Source organism: Phoenix dactylifera, chromosome 14 (genome assembly GCF_051530095.1).
Source record: "Phoenix dactylifera cultivar Ajwa chromosome 14, Ajwa_hap1_PhDact_Kaust_v1.1, whole genome shotgun sequence".
In the NCBI taxonomy this organism is placed as follows: domain Eukaryota; kingdom Viridiplantae; phylum Streptophyta; class Magnoliopsida; order Arecales; family Arecaceae; genus Phoenix; species Phoenix dactylifera.
This window is the reverse complement of record NC_143203.1, coordinates 21196245-21218500: the sequence shown is the minus strand read 5'-3', so window position 1 is coordinate 21218500 and position 22256 is coordinate 21196245. Positions and strand designations below refer to the sequence as shown.

The following is a 22256-nucleotide window of genomic DNA, read 5'->3' as shown; positions in this document are numbered from 1 at the left end:
ATACCGGTTCGGCAAGCCTTGACAATAATTATTTTTAGAGCAACAATAACCTTAATAAACTTTTCTCATTCCTCAGAACTCTTCCTAAAAATTGAAAAAGAGATCCAAAAAATACATGAAAGTAATAGAACCCTAACATATGCCCATCTAAATCTAGATTACATTAAAATGACCCAAAATCAAGAACCTGTAGCTAAAAAAAAGTAAGTCAACTTGAGCAGCAAACGGTGATCCACATGCAGCACATGGATACAAAGTTGATCATCATCTTTTGATCATAGGAATTGTCTGTTCAACTTCTGAAACTTCAACCACTAACGACAAATGATGATACCTTAAATCCTCCCAACCCACCGCTAGCACTTAGTTTATAAAATGAAAAAAAACTATTAGGTGTCACTTGGCGTAACTTTCATTTTTTATTTTTAAACATAAAAAATAAAAACTCCAATTATATTTTTCTAAATTTTTAAAACATAAACATGTTTGGTATAATTAATTATTTTTAAAATATAAAGAAGGAGGTGATTGCAGTAGTAATGGAGGTAGTGGAGGTGCCGATGGTGTTGATGGCAGGGGCAATGGCAGTATGATCGAGGTGGCAGTGATGGTGGTGGCGGCGGTAATGGTGGCAAAGGAACCAACGATGTAGCGGAAGCGACAGCGATGGCAGCATTGGTGTGATGGAGGTGGTGAAGGTGATGGTGGTGGTGAAGGTGCTAGCTACGTGGAGATAGCAATAATAGCAACGATGGTGTGGTGGCAGCTGTAATGGTTGCCAGCGTTATGACGAAAGTGAGGATGATGGCAACCGTGGTGTGGTGAAGGCAACTAAGATGGTAGCGGCAGTGGCAGCAGTGATGGTAGCGGTGACGATTATGGTGGTGGCGGAGGCGACAGCAATGGTGGAGGTAGTGTTAGTGGTGATAGTAAAAAGCATGAGTTTCTTATATTCAAAAAAAAATATTGAAAGTAAAGATTTCTTACTTTCATTTTTTTCTAGAAATAACTGAAGTGATTTTTGAAAATAGAAAATAAATTAATAGCACTTTCAACATCAAAATAACATATCCATGTTGGAAAGAGGCTTGTTATAATGCCATGGGCTCTAAAATTTGAAGTGACAAGCTCGTAGTCTGTTAACATGTTGCAAATCCAACTCTTGCGCAAGAAAGATGCAACTTGTCTTGATCCATGCCTCACTAAAGAAGTGTTTTCACTAATCATCGCCACGATGGGCATGTTAGACAATGGTGATGCATTCAAAATGTAGATAGCCCGTATTTAACAAGCATGAAGCAACCCCAATTGAAAGGACCTTTTGATATATATTGACCTTTCACATAATATTTCTCCTGAGGGGTTTATTGCAGTAAAAAAAATTGAATTAATCATCCAAAAAATTTAAAAGAGTGACCATAAAGCCACCAGACTTCTATCTAGCCAAAAACCAATTACTAGTTCCCCCACAATGCCGAAGACACATAGTTGAAGAACAAAAACCTCTGAAAGGTCTAAGCTAAACATCAGAATGATCAACCATTAGTATAGTAAATGTTAGTCTATGATGAATTGATCTGCCAAAGCCACTTAACCCTTCAATACATCCTTCTAAGAACATGAGCAATTAGCATTTCTTATTACCCATGAAACTGCATCGCAAATGGTAACATAGGAAATCAGATAGGAAATGAAATCCACCTCCTCTTATAAACTAAGAAGTTCTGCAGATTTTTAACAGGCTTCTCACTCATAAGCCCTTTCAGTCAACAATTGAGGATGGGCACCATTTGAGAACCTATATCAACAACTGATGTAGTAATTGACCTTCGAGAGCAGAACATCTTACCAGACCCATTGTTATCACTGTAGAAAGCAAGGCATAGATAATATTGTAATAAAGAGGGAATTAGGTAATATCAACTATATAATAGAAAAATAGATTAACATGCTTCATGCAGCTTAACCAAAATACCATAAATAAAGAATTCTTCAGAAACTTGCTATAGAATTGGATAAGCAACATATTAGACACAAAAAACAACTCATGACTTGAGACATTCTAAAATAGCAGTCAGATGCGTCAAACTATAGATACCTGAAGTCCCATCATGCTTGCAGTAGCCGCAGGATTGTCCACATTGTGATGTGCTTCAAACAGATCTAGGACTAGAATGTTCCAGTAGTCCAAGCAAACCTGCTCACAGATTTAACATAAACAAAAATCATTACAGTATTTAGCATCATCTATGTTCCCATCATATAAGTATGTAGTAACATCTGTACCTTGAAAACCTCAGTGTCATCAACATATGAGATACCAATAAGATACTCAAGACCCAATAGCAATGTAGCTCTATTCTCAGGGGTAGATTCCAATACCCGTATGTGAGACTGCACAGAAAGTCTTAGTCAGATATACAATGTTTGATGGATGAGGCGGCTTCAATCCCAAATATGGAAGTCTATTCTTATCCAAGAACTTGATTTAAGTGGCCCAACAATGATTTCAAACCAACATAACAGGGAAGACTGATCCATATTACATGTATATCAAGCTTGGGAGAAAAAATGAATAAATTTCAGTTATAAAAACATGAAAGAGAAACCAACAGTTTTTATCAGCATGAGAGAATGTTGTACATGGAAAAATATGTCTGTAGCCATAGCAACTTTCAAGCTATAGAGCTTTCCAAATTCATGATATGCATTAATAACCATTTTCTTCTACAAATTACCGATCCCACATGTTAAGAATTATGAATACATAAATTTGCATTTTTTTAGGGTGTTGAACAAGCGACGGGAAAGAACTTGCCTTGTAAAATGAGGTGAAAAACAGTGCAAGGTTTTGAATAAACGCCTATCCAGAGAGAGACAGAGAGAAATGTTAGAGTGAGTTCCCTGGCATGGTATCAAGCAATATAGAAAACAAGATATTGATAACCTTCATCACAGTTAGTCACAAGTATGAAAGAAAGATGATCCAACACAAAACACGCCAACTCTTAGAATGAAACACTTACGAAGATCAAAAAAGGAATACCTGCTCTTCACTCGAACCATTTGCATAAGCATCCGGGATATTTGTTCCAGGTGGGAGAATAGTCTAAAAATGATTGGAGATGGGCTAAGCACATTGCAGAAGAAACTCGGATTTTACGTTAATTTTCAAATCTATAACACAATATCATAACAAATATACCTGTAATTGCATCATGAAGATAGTATACATCTTGACATACTGCATGTCATAAAAGTCACCGAACTGCAAAGCTGCAACCTGTCAATCAGCAGAAAACAGAGTGACTGCACATACCAAGGATATGAAACCAGTGTTGTAGCAAGTGTAACGAAGGCCCTGAACCAAATAGATGCAACAATCACTAATCACAAAGACATACATAAGCCTAGGGCCTATCTTGGAGAGAAAAGTGGTTAATAGTAAATAAGTTTCTAATTTAAAGACCAGTGCCCCTTGTGAGTGGTGACATGAAAATCATGCACAGAACTTCAGCAAACAAGTCCATGCAGAAATTAATTGATGACCAAATAGTAATAGGAAAACATGTACAATCATGCATTAAGCTTAAGAAGCAATTAGCATAAATGTACCTCTGTTAAACACTGAAGTGTCAGATTCCGATACGATGCTACTGGAAAGAATTTCAAAAGCGTCTCCAGCTGACATAGTAATAAAAAAAAAAATAGATGAATAAGTTTAGACTTAAGTTCAAATGATAAATATACTGAATCATTGAAAAAATGAGCAATGAGATAACCAATTAATAACAGAACAAACTTATGATCGCTAAAGAGCGAACCAGTGGAGATTCAAATATATAGCCCAGAGGAATCCATGACAAAAAGGCATGAAGTGTTGCCAAAGTAGCCCGTATAAGCTCTGTTCTTTGTGATGCCGATAGCACATATAAGCATAACTCGTGAATGAGTTGAAACTCGCTGTGTAATATTCAGGTGAACTTTTGTTAAGTTTCAAATGTTAAAAAAATACATAAGTGGAAATTACGAAAATAATAAAACATACAGCAGCAATATTATCATAAAGATGGCGTGATGCGTGAGTACATAGACCACTAACATCAATTATGCTTAATGTACTCAGCAGAGCAGATGAACCTTACTTTCATTACAAAGAACAGATAACATAAGGGCTTCAGTAATTTCATGCAAAGAAAGATCAGATAGACAAAATATGATGAGAACTACTGAATTATGGTATTAACTGAAATTTCATGCATATGTCAAATTTGGACGCCCAATAAATAGTAGATGGCACCGCTTTCATGAGATTTGCATTGACACCCAGGAATGCCGAGGCTGTGTCTGGTTCAAGATTAGAAACCAGGCTAATGAGGTTGACCAGAATAATTTCGAGGCAACAAATGGAGAGATAAACCAGAATAAATTAACTCCACCTTTTTGGCATGTAGTTTTATCTCGGTAACTAGATTAAGTGGGTAAGAAAGGCAGTTGATCACATGCCAAATCTCCTAAAGTGCACTTTATGCCAATCCTTCGACCATCTTTAACTCAGGTGTGTAAATGGCCATTTGAATGAATAAACTGGGATAGGGGAGTTTTTCCATCCCTGAACCAAACAGGCATAAAGGTGATATTCAATAGCCAAGTTCATTTAAAAAAACTCAGCTTGGCTTTTAAGAAGCACTGGAAAGCCATCTGACCACCCCCTTGCCGCCTCCCCCCCCCCCCAAACAAAAAATAATAATAATAATAATAATAATAATAATAATAATAATAAGGAAAGAAAGATAAATAAAGGATTATGCACGCTCAAACAGCCTCCTAAATGTTAAACATATCATTGAACAACAGCATGTAACAATAAAGCAACTCAAAGATACTAAAACACTACAAATTTCTGAAGGAAGAAAAAAAAAACCTACCAGAAAAGGACTTTTTTTCTAATATTGTGTCCCAACACCACCTATACCAATCCCAAGCCTAGATGAAAAAGCTGGACGGTTGACAATATATCAGCAGCCGATTATAAAAACAAAATCAAACTATGAAATGGATCTAAATTTGACATTTGCTTGGCAAATGAGGATTCAGAAAGCCAACCCAAAAGGTTGGGGCAAGGCTTGATGTCTATGTTTATTCTGTGTTTTAATCTAGGTCTTTGATTTATAGTTTGTTACTCACACGAATACAATCTTTAAGATCAAACCTTGTGTCCTGCCTGTTTGCCACTCTTTCCAAGTCTAGATAAATCTTCAAGGGATGTTCACCAGTAGCTTGAGCTTAATTTGCATTTAATAAGGTTAACTTTCCTTCCTGCCAACTCTTGATTTAATCTTCCCTACAGACTCCTCTCCTTCCCGGAGCTACGTTGGTCAACATTAAGGCACCAACTTACAAGAGGCAGATATCAGATTTTAGAGCCGGTCTTTATATGTTTTCCTACCTTGATGGATCAATACTTTGGACCTTTAAACCATAAAGGGTTAAAGCTTGAAACTGTCATGGATCACATGCGTTACCCATGAAGTACATAAGTAATATACATTATGATGGAAACAGCAAGATGCCAATCTTTCTTTCAGCAAACAGTTCGCAAGAATTTATTTTATCCATGGATAACACTTTTCCTTTTAAGTTGCACACGGACAAAAAAATAACTCAACCCACTTCCAATTAATAAGGGCATTCAATGAGAAGCAATACAAATTCAGGTGATTTGAGAATATCTGTCTACAACACAATACCAGCAAAAAGAAGATCAGTAGCATCATCAGTATCCATCTCATAAAGCATTTTTTATAGAATCAAAGCAGAAACTTCAGTATCAAACTTACCTATTTAACGACTGTTTGAGTTCTTTTATTTTTTGCTGGGTCATCTCTCCTCTTGAAAAATCAAAAACTTCTTCACTCAGAAGCTGAACAATTAAACGCTATGTTAAAATACAATACCTATTCTGAAAATGATGATCCAGCATTACAAAGGAGAAAGAGACATGCCTTCAATATAGCCATGCAATTTTCACAGATTGTCTCACTAGTCTTTGCCGCAGCAACAAGATCAGGAATGAAGGTTCGCCATCTTGCTGGCCACTCATGCTTCACAACCTATTGTTTCAGGAAATGGATGTGGTCAAATGAGATAGAATAGCAAATGAGTAACCCATGAAACAAGCCTTTCAAACCTAGCCCCTTATAAGCGACAAAAGTAACTATCTCTAAATATTAGAGAAAAAACTAACATGATATTAAGAGTTCAACATGAGAGAAGGGACCCGAGTATTATTGTATTTATGGTTTGATGAGAATATAATTTAAGGTAAGCAATTTAAAGAGAAAAGAATCAAGCTCCAGATGTTGTAAGCCATAGCACCCTAAGAGGCATGGAGTACAAAGTAAAGAAGTACAGAAATTGCAAAATCAGAAAACCAGGATATTACCTGCACCAATATAATATTGAGCTTATTGACATATAGCCTCTCACGCCGGAAAGAGACTTCATTACTAGAAAGCTGATGAAAGAGAGAAGCAATATTGGGCAAAGAATCAACATAAATAGGAGTGCATAGAACTTGACCAATTGAACATTTGTTTGAAATGGTTAGAGAGAGAGAGAGAGAGAGAATAACTCTTTACCTGTACAATAACATCGGATATGTAATTTTTTATGCCGTCTCGTTGTTCAACTGGCAAAGCATTCCATCTATATTTGATGACACTTTCTAGTACCTAGAAGGAGATGGGGCAAAAAATCTTACTGGTCAGAAGACTTCAAAGATGACAAAGAACAGAGGATAGTAAAATTGTAAAACAAAAGATTATATTTACAATCTTACATATCTCCCAGTAACATTAAACAGATAACCGCAAGAAAGGTTCCCTCTCCTCTCCCCAACTTCCAAACCCAAAAAAAAGATAAAAAGAAAAAAAAACAACATGTAAAAACTTAAGCTCAATTACATTGCAACATGAAACTCATCATCAATAACATAAGTCTATATCTTATGATTAAGTGACATAGACAACCAGTAAATTTGTATGGTTAAAGCAGCCCAAGCAATATAATCCAACTAGAAATCAGGATGGAGCTTTTCAAATCTCATGTAAGTTTTACTCATTATTTGTTTTAATCTCAAAACAAAATTACAAAAAAAAAATTACAGGATATGCAAAGAATGAAAGAGCAAATAAGCAAATAATCAAAAAAAATAATGACAGATTAGTGAAAGCATATGCTTAACACATTTGGTTAAGCAAAGTTTATTTCTTGATCCTTTCTATAGAACCTGCGGGCTCATTTTTCATTATTGAGCATATGGGAAGAGTATATCTGTCCCTTGTGAAGATTCCCATCAATATGATCAATGTGACTGCCTAGTTATCACAAAAAAGAAAAGACTTCAATGCTCATGACATTAGGAGAGGTCCTCTAACCATAAATAATCTGACCAGACATCTTACGGCTTTTCTCCAAACCAAAACATTAATTGGGACTTGGGACACCAAGTCAATGGTCAAATGCCTCTGAGCTTGTAACAGAGGCTCACACAAGTAAATTAAGTGAAAACTAAACATTACAACTATATATAGCATTTCCAGTTGCAATATCTGAATCAACATCATGCCAACTCAAACTCTACAAATGCTTACCCGCAACTAAAATAACGTAGAAAAAAATGTTGGAATTTACACAGGGGAAATTACAAAAAATGTACAATTCTGTATCAGAAGATGATAGTTACTATAAGGAACATTTGGGATATTTATTACAAGGAACACAACAAATCAAGTTCTTCGGAAAGATTTGAACATTAAATATAAATGGGATACGAGTCGGTTTAGTAATAATTTACAATACTAGAGAAATCAATTGTCCTTAAACGAGGCTGCCTAGTCTTAGGTGGTTCCCCAACTACACAGCTAAGACCCAACTGCCTAAGTAGACCTACAAAGGCTGATTGCCGACTGGTTATCAAAGACAGCCTCCTAAACCCAGGGTGCCCACGTTGCCAAGCCAGGATAATACACATTTTAAGCAGGCATATTTTGATCCCCCTTGTTTTTCTCAGCAAAAACCAAACGACTTATATAAAACTTACTAGTTGAACTAGCTGCACATATTATTGATTAATGTTTGTTTCTGATTATTATCATCTTTAGACTTGATTGTCAGATAAACTTCCTTGTGTTATTGAAAAGTCATTTATAGTGCAGAATGATCAAAAAATATTGTGAGGAAGTTTGTCACCTTTTACCTAACATGTTACAGAGACAGGTCCCTGAATAAAATAAAAAGGAAAATCATTTCTTTAAAAATTTTATATCTCTAATTTTAGAATTATTTTCATCTATTTGCTATTTTTTAATAAAATCTGCCTGCGCTTATTTAAGCACTCACCTCCTGCCAAAGCACAATATGAACTCCCTGATAGTTCACATACTGCAACTGCCATTTAAAATCTAGGGAACTCCATTTTATTTATCATCGAGACAACTTATATGATCTCATTTAAAATGATCTCATCCTTACGACCGGCTTTACAACTTATATGGTATTAGGCACAAGCAATAGACACATCCTAAAACTACAGGTTGTATCATGGAGAGCAGTTACTTAACATTATATAAGATTGTGATCAAACTTCCTGATCAATGGCATGGCCAAGATTGCTGCAGAGTGCAGAGTCATGCAAGTGACCATACTCGGCTATCAGGAATCTTTTGATATTTAAAGCAAAGTATCATCACAACATGAGTTATCTTGCATCATGGCAATTTCAATTGTCAACATTCGAAAATGTTAGGGAGAGATCCAAAATACTGAAGCTACAGGTTTATAATATATTCGTTCACACCATATGATCATGATGATAAACATGAACCCCTAAAAAACAACCATTACCAAATCGACCAGTACAATTATCTGAAATTATGCCATCTCCATCTTATCATTAATCTCTGCTATTATAAACCAACCAATCTTGTGTAAGGAACTAATGGGAAACAAACAAAGTGCACCCTTTCGAGTCAACGTGTACCGAAAAAAACAACGAACTCAAGTCACATTCATTCCCATTTCTCTCATAGCTCACCGAAGTCCCAGCCAGTTATTCAGGCAACAACTCCTGCACCTCAAAACTGTATACCATAGTTGAATGGTACTTCAACCATCAACACCACCATCACCAAGACACCAATGCTCAACGAGCCCTTCAGGACATGGAGAAAGTAGCGCAAACAGAAAGAATGAGAAGATAGAAAAAAAAGATGAAACTATTTAATTACTCAACTACATAAAAAATACAGCAAATAAGCATATGGTAAGAAACCGAAGATGGGAGAAGTGCAATAAAAGAGCTGCCCAATGCATAGGCACTAGGCACGTGCTCAGACTTCAAGGCACTCCATAAGAAAATAGAAAGAATAAAAAGAATATAAACTGTGAAGAAATGTAAAATAATAAAGTATAAACAATCAATTCGCCCTTCAATCAAATACTAAAAAGTAATACAGTATAAACAATCAAATAAGATAGTCAATTTCCAACATTTTCTTGGCACTTGATTTTAAAATATGAACCACACTCATTTACAAAAATCACAAACAATCAAATTCATGGATAATTTGGCATTTTGGCAACAAGTTGGTGGTCTCAACACAGGACAGTTATCCTGCTGACAAATGCGGCCACTAGCAACAAAAGCAGCAATATGCCAACACCTACTGCCAACAACAGCCCTACCAGCAGCAGAAATGACCACCACTGGCGGTGACGGCCCCACAGCACACCACCAACAGGAAGGAAACAACCCAAACAAAAGAGAAAAAACATATATGTAAGAAGAATGAAAGAGAGATGTGAGGAAAAAAACATGAATCAATGTACACACAAGCTTTGTGTGTGTGTGTGTGAGAGAGAGAGAGAGAGGCCGCTAAACATGGCAAACCTTAAACATTGACCACAAACCACCGCATCTCTGGTGATCCCCTTTGTTTCCTCCCTTCATACCTCTGAACCAATTAGGCTCAGGGTATAAAACTCAAAAATACAGTGAACTGGAGCTAGGTAACTAAAAAGACCAAATGTCAAGTACCAAGTATGAGTAACCAACCCATTTAAAAGCACAACCTGACCACCTGGAAACATGACTTAGTGCAGATGCACATCGAGTAACCTGCCTTAGACTGGGCCTCTAAAAAGCGCCATGCACGAAAGACTCTCAAAGGCCCCAATCCACCTAGGGTGAGCATCGAGCCCATTTAGTAGAGTGCTTATAAAGCCTTTGCATGGCCATATTGCTAGACAGGTCCTGTGATAGCAGGACTTATATTCTAAATTACACTATGTGTACTGAAGCCCAACTCTGCGTGTATGTGTCCATCAACGAATTTACTTCTCAAAATGCAGCTAATCTAAAATCCTTCTTAAGGTTAAATCACATCCATAGCTTCCCTTGTTTTTATTTTCCTTGCCCACACTCATCCTACCCATTCCCTCTCATTATTTATTCTTTCTTTCTTTGCCCCTTTCTCTCTTAGTTCTCCTTGTCCTTTTATCTTTGTCGAGCTCCTCCTCCCCCTCCATCATTGTCCTAAGACTTCTTTAGGACTTCCTCCTAACATTGTGTTCAATAATTTTCCTCTTCCTATCTTAAATGGGGCATACCAACATAAGCAATTGAAACCTCATCATCTCACTCCTCAAAGCCATCAAATTTTAAGAAGGCAACTCCTCATCAAGAAGTCTATACAGGGTCTGCAATCTCATTACCATTTTGGTATGGTATAGTATGGTACACACCACATTACCAAGATAGCTCCCGCTCGGCTTAGACTGGTTAGACCAGTATAAACTCGTTTCTGTACCGAATCAACAAACCAACCCGATTCCGTACCGATTCGATACAGTATGCCCCAAACTAGGCAGTTCGACTCAGTTTTGTAGTCCTTGAGTTTGCACATATAGTCCAACAAATGGGCAACAATATTTGGAGAAAATCGCCACAAGGCACTAGTGAAATTGCAGCACATGATAAGATGATATAGCTCATGTTATTTGGGCACTTAAAAGTCCTAGAGTGCCAACACCACTAAAAACTAGGACATATCATTGCAAAACTCGCCATAGCAGTCGGAACTTAGAGTGTCACGAGGCACTAGTGAAATTGCAGCACATGACAAGATGATATAGCTCATGTTATTTGGGCACTTAAAGTCCTAGAGTGCCAACACCACTAAAAACTAGGACATATCATTGCAAAACTCGCCATGGCAGTTGGAACTTAGAGTGTCCTATCAAAATTGCTACGCAGGTCAATTTTGCTTAGATTAATCAAAATTGCTAAGTAGGTCAAAATTGTTAGCAATTGCCAATGATTTTTAAAGTGTTCTATCAAAAGAAACTTCATATTAAATGATTGCACTTTTATCATTAACATTTGAAGTGATTAACCATAATACTCTAATAGGTCTTTAACATGTAAAATTTTACTAAGAAAGAAGTTTAGATTAAAAAAGATAGAAGTAAAGAGTTCAGGAGAGGATATAAATGAAGAGATGAGGAATTGCCAAACCCACCATGGTAAGTTAAAATCTTATCATTTTCAAATCTCAAAACCATTTCGGCCCATCTAGGGGCAGTAAAGGAGCAACCATATAGGGTGTTAGCGCTTGTCATTGCTGGTCAATGAATAGGTCAATCCTTGGGGAATTCATGAGCTTCTTTTATAGAGTTTTAAAGTATTTCCATGTTTTTATTTTATTATAGATTTTTGTTTTGTTTATGTAATATAATTTTTTTGTCTCAGGATAGTTAGCTGGTGGGCTGCTAGATCTATTGTTAGGGGTTCCATATAACAGATTTGATTCATATAACAACAGAAGTAATTAAAGCCAAAGAGGTGGCCTGCTAGGCTTTTCAAAACAACTCAGATTCAGCATTGGAGAATCCTAAAAGGACTCAAGTTGGACTGGGCCAGATAAAGCTATAATTAGATAGAAAAGTGTGCTATTTGCTTGTCATGTGTGTGAGCCCAAAATTCGTCAAAAGAGTGGTCATTTGGTGATTTATTAAAAGTATTTTTTTCTCTAATTTATACTAGAATTATTTCCTTATTAAAGAGTCCAAATTAGAGTAGGAGATGTAAATAGCTTAGCCTATTAAAAACCTTTCATAGTAGAAAGACCTGCAGTCTTTGCAATTGTAAATGAGTTTTATCTGATAACTGCAGGCCCCTTTCTCTTCTCTCTTCTACTTTTCTCTATCCTTCTCCTTCTTCCACTATTTCCTTTCTTTTTCCTTTTGCCTGTAGATATGTAGGAAAAAACTTACACTGTACAACAGCAGATTATTGAAATTTAGATCTGAATATAGATCTACTTTACTTTGAAGTTAGAAAAGCTGAGATTTTATCCAAAATCACCTAGATCATGACCCAAAAAACCTGGTACTTTTTTCTGTAGCCCCCGAATCAGCAGCAAGGCTACATCACATCTTCCAATCCATTGGTAAGCTATTTATATAGATTCCCAACAATAATAACCATAGAGAATCCCTATCCGGACTCCTAATACGAAATCAGAATAATTTGTCACCGGCCTATACTTGTAGCTTAGCACCAATGTTTGGCACTGAAAACATTGGAATTTGTCCAAGGACCAATGTAATATTAATTGTCCATCTCAAAGAGATCTTCCAACAAGTCCAAGATCATTGAAATCCAATGTCCACACAAAACAGGTGCATCCTCCAAAGCTAGTTCCATGTAAATTCTGGCAGGTCTGGGCTATCTGGGTAATAAAAACCTCTAAAAGTGAACTTGCACAATAATGTCCACCTTTTTCTTCTTTTGTCTCTCGTATTATAGGCATGCCTGTAAGTTTTTCAAAAAGGGATATACCACTGACTTATCGATTTGGGTCAACGACTTTTATTTATATTTAATTATTTTTACATATTTATATATCTATCTACAGTTAAATTTTCTTAATCAATTACATATTGTATGGCTTAAAATATTAGACAATACAAAGAATCCAAGAAAACAAGTCGAAGGTAACAAAATTGGGAATGTTGAGAGGGACATGCGGTAAAACCAAAAAAAATATTGAATGAGTATATGCATGTCGAGTTACACCGGTTCAAGACAAAGTGATTGTTGGAGAAGTTCCACACGTGGACCATGATGGAGACTTCAATAACAAGAGGTACTCCAACCTTTGTGGATGTAGGAAGAAGATGGGAAGACACAAGCTAGAAGGGCTAGAAATTGTCAACAAAATGATTTGAATAACAAAGTAGACAACTACACCTAAATAGGAACAATTGACATATGAGAATTCATAAACCCAACTTAAATTAGTTGGGACAATACTTTATAGTTCTGGTGATGGTACACTTACAAGGTACAAAAGTGTCCTTGTGTCCAAAATCAAAGAGTCAAATACCAAGGGATGCCTAGACTCTTCACCCACATGCCTAAGGGTGGTAATCAGGGTCAAGTTGGGTCAGATACAAGCTAGATCGAATGCAAGTTGAGTCAAAATATAAACCAACCGGTTCATTAAACAGATTAAACAAGTCTTAAATGGGTTAAACAAGTATTGAATGGTCCGGTAATGATCCGACCTAATTATTGAATGGGTCAAAACGAGTTAAACGGGTCAGAGCTCTTTGAACTAGACTCGTTCAATAAACAGGTCAAGACAGTCAACCCACTCGCGATCCAACCCCAATTATGCCAAACCAAAAACCATTTAAACCAAGTCGATTGCTAGTCAGGTGGGCAGGTTGGGTCATAAATTGCCGCTTTTGGCATGCCAAGTGTCTAGGTAAAGCTAATCCACACATCATCCTCCATGTAACTAAAAACAAGCATTTTCATATCAAATGTATATCACTCTGCAATAATTTTCATTAGCAAAATCTTCCTAGATAAGTACCCATGAGGGCTTGGATTCCACAAATGCTCTTTGAATCATGTAGTTCCTACCAAAATAGATAAACTTGCTCAAAAAAAAAAGGGAATAAGATCAAATGCACTCTAATCTCCAAATTTAGCCATGAAACCTCAATTTACCGATCTTGATCAACATAAGAATCATTGACATCACAACAGCTTCCTTACTGAAAAAGTTCTACCAAAAGATAGGACACCAAGCTTCACCTTTGCTCCACTTGAACCAAGTTACCAAATAACCTTCAGCTATACACTTTAATCGCTAGCTATGTGAAAAATGAACTATACCTAAAAATGAACCTTTCTACATAATCTACCAACCCAAAACATAACTCAATTCCTCTTCTCCACTTAGTAACCATGCAAACCCCTTAAAACAGAAACAAACATTTAATACACTGTCCAAATCAAAAAACTACATATTCACAATCCCATTCCGATAAAAGTTCTTCCCATTCTCCCAACCATCTTCCATATGTCATCACATAAGACCACGAAGTGCAACTCTAGTTAGCATATATGACATGGTAATCTTCTCAACTAGATCTCTTGAGGAAAACCTAGATCTTAAATAAAATTTAGACCTCATTTTCTCAGTATGTTGGTGAAAATTTTCAAGGTTAAGGAAGATAATTGTCCTGAAGGCAATAAATCAAGACCTATGACAAAGATGCCCAACCAAAACTACAGAAGGTAGATGAAGAAGGGAGATAGAGAGAAAGAGAGAGAGAGAGAGAGAGAGAGAGAGAGAGAGAAAGAGAGATCAGGTGTTAGTTCATTTTTCAGCTATTTCTTTTTCAATCAGGAAGTAACACCAAAGATGATTTATCTTATGAAGAAAAGAAAAAAGGATCAAGAAAACAAAGGAGAAAGGAAGACTTGAGAAATAATCATCAAGAAATACAGAATGGGAAATCTCAGCCATCAACCTAGTTTAATGGCCACAAAATAATACTAGAAAACAAATATCAGCTTTGGATTTAAGAGTAGTCAGCAAACTTATTGTAAATCAATATATCCTTCTTGATAAGAAATATATACATTTATTTTATCATAGATTTTTTAAAAAAATTGCAATTGTCTTCTACTCCACGTGTGTTTGGTTTCACACTAGTCAATTAATGTAGTTAATTGTAAGACACAAGATTTCACAAATTCATTACCTATTTGAAATGTTTTCCATCTTGACCATGTTGAGTATTTAAAGAGAACACAAATCAAATGCCTACAGTTTCCGGAAAACTGCAAATGCCACCATCTAAACCTCAACCCTCCAATCACTGAAATTTGGCATGGTTTTGGATTTTAAAATATCGACACACTTTCAAATAAAAGATGAGCACGACTATGAAAAATTACGATCCACCTTCTCATTCAAATGTTTGTTTGTTTGTGTGACTACAGCAATACAGATTAAACAGCTAAGATAAGCTTACTTGGAGCGCAAAGAACTTTGTGTTCAAGTTCTGCGAGTTCTGTAGAATGTGAACGACTTGTAGCCACATATCTGGGTTGTTCTGCAGCTCCCGCAGTATCTGATCTGCAGCTGTCCTCTGCCACCAATAAGCAAAACGTAAATAAGGTCACCTAAAGAAAGAAAGTGCGAATAAATTCAGGGATATTCTTACAAACGAAACAAGACTACTACTTCTAGCCACGTTGTTCTATGTTAACCAGAAAAGTGAGGCCACCGTCAAGAGCTTCAAACACCTAATCAGACACCAGCTTAACTAAGTGAAAGAATTTCCCTCCAGTGGCATTTAAATGATCCAACACAAAAGAAAGAAAGAAAGAAAGAAAGAAAGAAAGAAAGTTTCTCCAGAAAATCCCACTCGAAAAAAGAAAGAAAGAAGAAAGAAAAGCTGATATCGCAATTAAAGAGGAACATTCAAACAGCGAAAAAGTTACACTCCCCCAAAACAATCTTGTATCAACTCCAAACACTATCTTCATACTTGAAGCAAGATAAACGAAGAAGTCAGAGGAAACAAAACTCCCTCTTCCATCTAAAAACAGGCATAAACCCTACTTGTTCCCAAGCTCCCGCCCAGAATGCCCAAACCAAAGCACGAAGACAGACTAAGACTCCAAAATACCACCCAGCTCCACAAAAAAAAGAGAGAGAAAAAGAACCCAACGGAGGGACGGAGGAAGCGAGAGGCTCACCTCCTCCTTAGATCCCGTGCCATAGAACGCCGCCACAGTGGCATCAAGGAGCGGTACATCGATCGGCTGGCTCAAATCCCTCAGCTTCTCCGCCATGGCGCGGCCCCTCAGATCAAGCTCAGAAACCCTAGAAACAGTACGGGCGAACAGCTCTCGAGTTGCCGAACAATCTAGAACAAGGGGAGAAGAGCGACAGGGACCTCGGAAACCCTAGGTCCTCTGCTTTTCGGTTGCGAAGGGAATTCGAAGGGAGTGGCGGTTCTCTTCTCTCCTTCGTCCTTTCCCTCTTCTTTCTCTCTCTGTCTCGCTTTCTCTCCTCTTTGGAGGTCGCGAGAAGATGCGAGGGGGCAAAGAAATAGAGAGAGATTAGGGAACCGGCCTGAGGTTTTAGGGGAATTGGAGAAGGGGCTCGGTGTTGGGGTTAAATTTCGGAAGTGCCACTGAGGCTTTGGGGGGAAATACGAAAACGGCGCTTGGTTCGGGCTCCAGTTGCTGTATGACGAATTTGCCCTTTGGCTCGGCGGGTAATATCATCTCAGGAAAGCTCACGAAGGTCGGGTGCAAATGGGTCGGATTGATCCATGACCCGACCCGACCCACTTAGACCTAACTCAACCTATTTTGGAGGATTTGTAGGGCCAGGTTAGGTCCTAAAATTGGACCCATTCCATTTTCTGGATTAGGTTTGGATTTATTGAATTCAGACCTGACTTGATCTATTTAAAATTTGGGTAATTTTGGATTTTTAATCCTACCACCCACTTCGACCCGAACCTGTAAAATTATTTGGGCTCACTTGCCGCAGCCTGTAGGAATGCAAATAAGTTAGTTAGCCTGGACCTACAGAGAATATATCTCACATCAATTCTTATTTAACAAATATTAAAATTCTTTCTTTGATCAATTTATTCTATTTATATTTTTCTTCTATTGGAACCGTATATTATTTATTAATCATAGAGCTTATCCATTCAGTTCATGGGCCAGCATGTAGAGAATCTTAATTGAAAATGTGGGCAAACTTCTAATAGGTTTACTAGGAATGAAGACCGAGTTAACCTTCCATAAACTCTAATTTATCATATATTATTGTTTTAGTTGACCTCTCTATCTAACTTCAAAGGTTTTAGATATCATAACCCACATTTATAATAGACACTGACTCCTTGTTGTGATGCACAGGAACTAAGGATGCAAGGAGATCACAGTTTTTGACCTGGATCCGAAGTTTTGTGGTGGGGTCCGAGCTATACATGGCCCCAGCCCGATCTAAATGACCCATTGGGTTAAAAATTGTAGCCATAGACCTGAACCGACCCAACCCGATTTTCTATTAGATTGGGTTTGGGTCCAAAATTAGGTTTTGAATAAGGAACCGGGTTGTGCTGATATTTTATTCCATGCTTTGCAGAGAGTGTGCGCCAGCTGGGAGCTGGAGGCCTATGTCCCAGCACCAGGGGCCCGACCTATCTCCCACTTACTTTTTGCTGATGATTGTCTTCTTCTGACCAGGGCACGGATTCCAGATGCTCAGATCCTTCGCAGGGTGGGGGCGGACTACTGCGCGGCGTCCGGTCAGAGAGTGAACTTGCTTAAGTCTGTCATTTTTTTCAACCCCAGCATGGAGAGCAGAGTCAGATAGAAAATCAGAGGGATATTGCAGATACCGGAGCAGGAGAGGACGCTAACCTACCTAGGCATCCCTATCACTGGCCGGAGGCTACGGGTGGTAGAGTGCTCGGGCTTGGTGCAGCGGGTCCAGAGTAGGTTGGAGGGATAGAGGGCGTCCTCTCTATCCATGATGGGAAGAGTGACATTGGTCAGATCGGTGTTGGGATCCATACTGGTGTATCTTATGGCCAACATAGTGGTACCGAAGACGATCCTATTGAGGATCGAGTGCCTTCTTCGGAGCTTCTTGTGGAGGCCATGGAGTGCACCTAGTGGCTTAGGAGCAGGTTTGCCTTCCTACTAGTGAGGGTGGTCTAGGGGTACACTCCCTCATAGAGAGGTGCGAGGCGTTCATTGCTCGGCACGCGGCTCAGTTTATGTTAGAGCCACACGGCCTCTAGAGTCAGATGATGGCAGCCAGATATCGAGGGGCTTCAAAGGTGGCACGGAGGGATCGTCGAGTCTCTTTCATGTGGCGCGAGATCGGAAGGTACCTACCGTCAGTATCGGCACACACCAGGTGTTTAATTGGCGATGGCCGGAGTATTGACGTGACCAGCGATTCGTGGGTGGATACCCTTCCCTTGAGATGCTGGTCGACCATGGTTGATACAAAGGCAGTGGAGGGGCTACGGGTTTGCAACCTCCTAGCACCAGGAGGGGCAGAGTGGGACAAGGCCAGTCTCCGGCTGTTGTTCGGGGTACACCTAGCTGTGAAGATTCGGTCCCTTCCGTTACCAGGATGTGGGGGCCAGATGTCAGGGTGTGGGGCACCTCGAGCCGGGCTAGTGTTAGACTGGGAGATCTCTCCCGTGTTATTCAGCAGGAGCACGAGCCGGGGCCATATTGCACTTGGATATGGAGGTTCGGACTCCACCCGAGGGCAGCTCTCTTCTTATGGAAGGTGTTCTGAAACCGCCTTCCGACGAGAGCAGTGCTGAGCAGACGTGGCTGGGGGATCCCCGCAGAGTGCGGGACGTGTGGAGCTGAGGAGTCGATGGACCACGTGCTTTTTTAGTGTAAATGGGCGAGGTCGACATGGCAGTGGACTGGAATCCCGCAGGAGGCTCAGAGTGCGCGGCTACAGTTCCTTAGAGTGATACGACAGTGGCTAGCTAGTTCACGGACTCATGAGGAGGGCATCAGAGCGACTTGCACAGCACATCAGATCTGGCTGGCAAGGAATGCTCGTACTCTCGGCGAGCGCAGGGTGTCATCGAGGTTTGTTGCAGAGCTTGCTCAAGCATGGGCCACGGAGATCAGGCCCATCCCTTTTTCAAATAGATCTTTGACAGCTCGAGACACCTGAGGTTCCCCCTGCTCCGGGAGCTCCTCAGATGGTGTTTTTACCTGGGAGCCCCCACCCCCGAGCTTCCTCAAGGTTAACTTCGATGGGTCGGTGCTGGATGGCATTACGCGGGGCAGTGCAGGCTTTGTCATACGGAGCCCGCACTCCAGGGCAATGGCCGCAGGTGACTGCTAGTTGTTTGTGTTGCCCAAATAGACAACCCAAGAGGGGGGGTGAATTGGGTTTTAAGAATAATTTTGCAATTGAAACGTTTGTGAATGACTGATTAATACTTTTGCAAGATGAATAATTAGTTGCTATGTGCTGTGAGTGAAATGAGAGTGAGAGAAAGAGACACAAGCAATCACAAACACAATGTTTATAGTGGTTCGGAGCTTACCCTAGCTCCTACGTCCACTCCCCAAGTCTCACTTGGGAATTCACTATAACCCCTCGGATTACAGCCGGTTGTTTTACAAGCTCACAACCCAATTTGTTGTTTTACGAGCTCACAACGAACTCGGTCGGTTTTCCCAGGCTCACCGACTAAAACCACCCCGATTGTTTTTCCGGGATCACAATCAAACCCTTACACGTTGGTTTTACCCTCGGCTCACCAACCAACCTCTACGCACTCTTGATTCAATCCCCTGATTGAATCAAGCAAAGATAAGATGCAAAGAACAGACACAAACCGAAAAACAGAGCTTCTAAAAAGCAGATATACAGCGATATAAACTAGAGAGAAGTTAAGAGCCCTCAAACACGTTTGAGTTGGAGTAGAGTAGGGCTTTTTGAACTGTGAGTCTCCTCTTGAATGTCTGGTCGACTTGAAGGCAGGAGGAGACTTCTTTAAATGCTGGGAAGAGGTAGCTGGATGGAGTTAATGGCGCTCTTCCTTCTTTTCTGTTGAAAAACCAGTTGGCAGAGATAGGATGCTTGATTTCTTTGAGTGGAAGAGTGCTTCTCTGCCTTGCTACAGTTCTCTGTGGCTATTTAACCCATCCCCCACGGAAACTAGCCGTTAGACACCTTTTTCTGCCCGTTCTGCACACTCTGCACATCCTGACAATATGTCCGTTGGGGTCGGAGTCGACTCGTGCGATCTGGAGTCGACTCGGCAACTGTTCCGGATTTGAATTAAAGTGACCTCCGCGACTGGGAGTCGACTCGACTTAACCCGGAGTCGACTCGCCAACTTCTGGAGCTGACTTGCCATTTTCGGAGTCGGCTCATCCCATGAAGTCCATGGAGCTAATTTTTCAACTTGGCCCACTCGAGTCGACTCGACAATCCTGGGAGTCGACTCGGCGCTCAGAGCCCGAACTCCCGATCTTCTGTCTTTTGGCTCGTCCAGTTTTGGAGTCGACTCGAACTGTTCCGGAGTCGACTCGGCTCTCAGTTTCCGAAACACAGCCTTCTGCCTTTTTGATGTAGCGCTGCCTTGGAGTCGACTCGAGCTGTCTGGGAGTCGACTCGGCTCTCAGAGACAATAATTCGGTCTTCTGTCTTTTTGGGGTCGCGCTGTCTCGGAGTCGACTCGCGCATTGCGGGAGTCGACTCGGATCTCAGAGTCCGAAAACTGCTCTCTGACTTTTGCCTTGTGTACCACTGAGAGTCGACTCTCGCTTTCTTTGGAGTCGACCTGCCAACCATCGGAGTCGACTCGCGTTCCACAGGAGTCGACTCGAATCTCAGGGTCGAAAATCGCTCTCTGACTTTTCTGTCTGTAACTCCTTGGAGTCGACTCATACTACTCCGGAGTCGACTCGGTAATCATCGGAGTCGACTTGAGCACTTCAGGAGTCGACTCGCTGACAGGTTTTGAGTTGAGTCTTTCTGTTCGTCTGTCAGTTCTCAGTCGGAGTCGACTCGTAATGATCCGGAGTCGACTCGAGCCCGTGCCAGTGATTCTGATACGCTTGGAGTCGACTCGTAATATCCCGGAGTCGACTCGAGTCTCAGACTTTGGTTCAAACTGACTTCTTAACTTATCCAAAATATCTTGAACCAAGTCTAGAAACACTCAGACAAGATTTTCACTGAAACACTCAATTGAATTCATTAGTAAACAAAAGATATACTCAAATGCTTCGAGCTCATCAAAATCACATAGGGTTTTAATCAATCACTCCACAGTTTGATACATCGGTTCCAGGAGCAGAGCTGCGTGCAGCCTGGGCGGATCTTCGACATACGTGGGTGGTGCTGCGAGCCAGCTCGATTATTCTGGAAGGCGACTCAGCCACTATCATCGGGTGGATTCAGAGGGGGTCGAGGGGTGAGAGCACATACCATCCCTTGATCCGCGACATAGTGATGATGATGAGAGATCGGGAGGCCATCCAGGCCAAGCGTGTATTTAGAGAGGCCAATGGGACGGCCGATTGAGTGGCTGCCTACGTGGCCCACCACTCGGGGTACGCTCTTTGGTCGGAAGAGGGGGAGCTGCCATTGGCACTCCGCGAGTTATTGTATTTTGACCTTATTGGGTGTATTCGTACACACACTGTATAAAGCACCCGCTTTCAGCAAAAAAAATAAAAATAAAAAATAAGGAACCGAGTTAGGTCAGGTCACTCATAACCCGATGTGACCTAACTCATTTGCACCCCTAGCTAGTTTTGTTATTTGAAATAACCATGATTTTTTTTTTTTAAGGAAGATATCAAATGAGAGGACTGAAATGAAACAATGGTGGTTCGGATGATCGACTGCATTGGTGCGCCCAAAGCCAATGTACCAACATGTTCATGGTCTTTCTCAGTTCCAAGGGAAGTTCAATAGTTAAAAAGTGTTGTCCCAAACTCAAATTCAAATACACTAGTGAGGCCACTATATATCCGAAGAGTATAAAATATGGTACATCACACCATACCAAATTAGATGGTATGAAGCATATTGTATCGGTTCAGTATTGATGTACCATATAGGACATATTGACACTCAATACACTGCATCGGTGCATACCAACACAATGATAGAATAGAATTGGTACAGAACCTCATACCAAAATAGTATATCTTGGTATAAACTATACACAGCCTTAACCTCGTATATGGAAAGAACATCGTCACACTAAGGTCAGCTTGCAAACTCAAATTCAAATAATTTATAGTTAAAAAAAAATCTTTGGATAAAAATTTTGATCCAAGCCTTACTCCTAAT

General features: G+C 39.8%; 1 protein-coding gene across 1 annotated transcript in view; it reads right to left on the bottom strand.

Annotated features, from left to right (window-relative positions):
- Window positions 1-16497, bottom strand: part of LOC103719323 (protein EXPORTIN 1A) — a 36185-nt gene extending 19688 nt beyond the window's left edge. Inside the window, exons 1-13 of the mRNA XM_008808520.6 lie at window positions 16130-16497; window positions 15400-15516; window positions 6642-6734; window positions 6446-6517; window positions 6006-6113; window positions 5841-5923; window positions 3825-3963; window positions 3616-3684; window positions 3206-3283; window positions 3047-3109; window positions 2819-2863; window positions 2287-2394; window positions 2099-2197 (exon numbers count right to left, since the gene is read on the bottom strand). Of these exons, the coding sequence (XP_008806742.1) occupies window positions 2099-2197; window positions 2287-2394; window positions 2819-2863; window positions 3047-3109; window positions 3206-3283; window positions 3616-3684; window positions 3825-3963; window positions 5841-5923; window positions 6006-6113; window positions 6446-6517; window positions 6642-6734; window positions 15400-15516; window positions 16130-16225 (1170 nt within the window). The 5' untranslated portion in view covers window positions 16226-16497. The remainder of the gene's footprint in view (window positions 1-2098; window positions 2198-2286; window positions 2395-2818; window positions 2864-3046; window positions 3110-3205; window positions 3284-3615; window positions 3685-3824; window positions 3964-5840; window positions 5924-6005; window positions 6114-6445; window positions 6518-6641; window positions 6735-15399; window positions 15517-16129) is intronic.
- Window positions 16498-22256: the final 5759 nt, after the last annotated feature.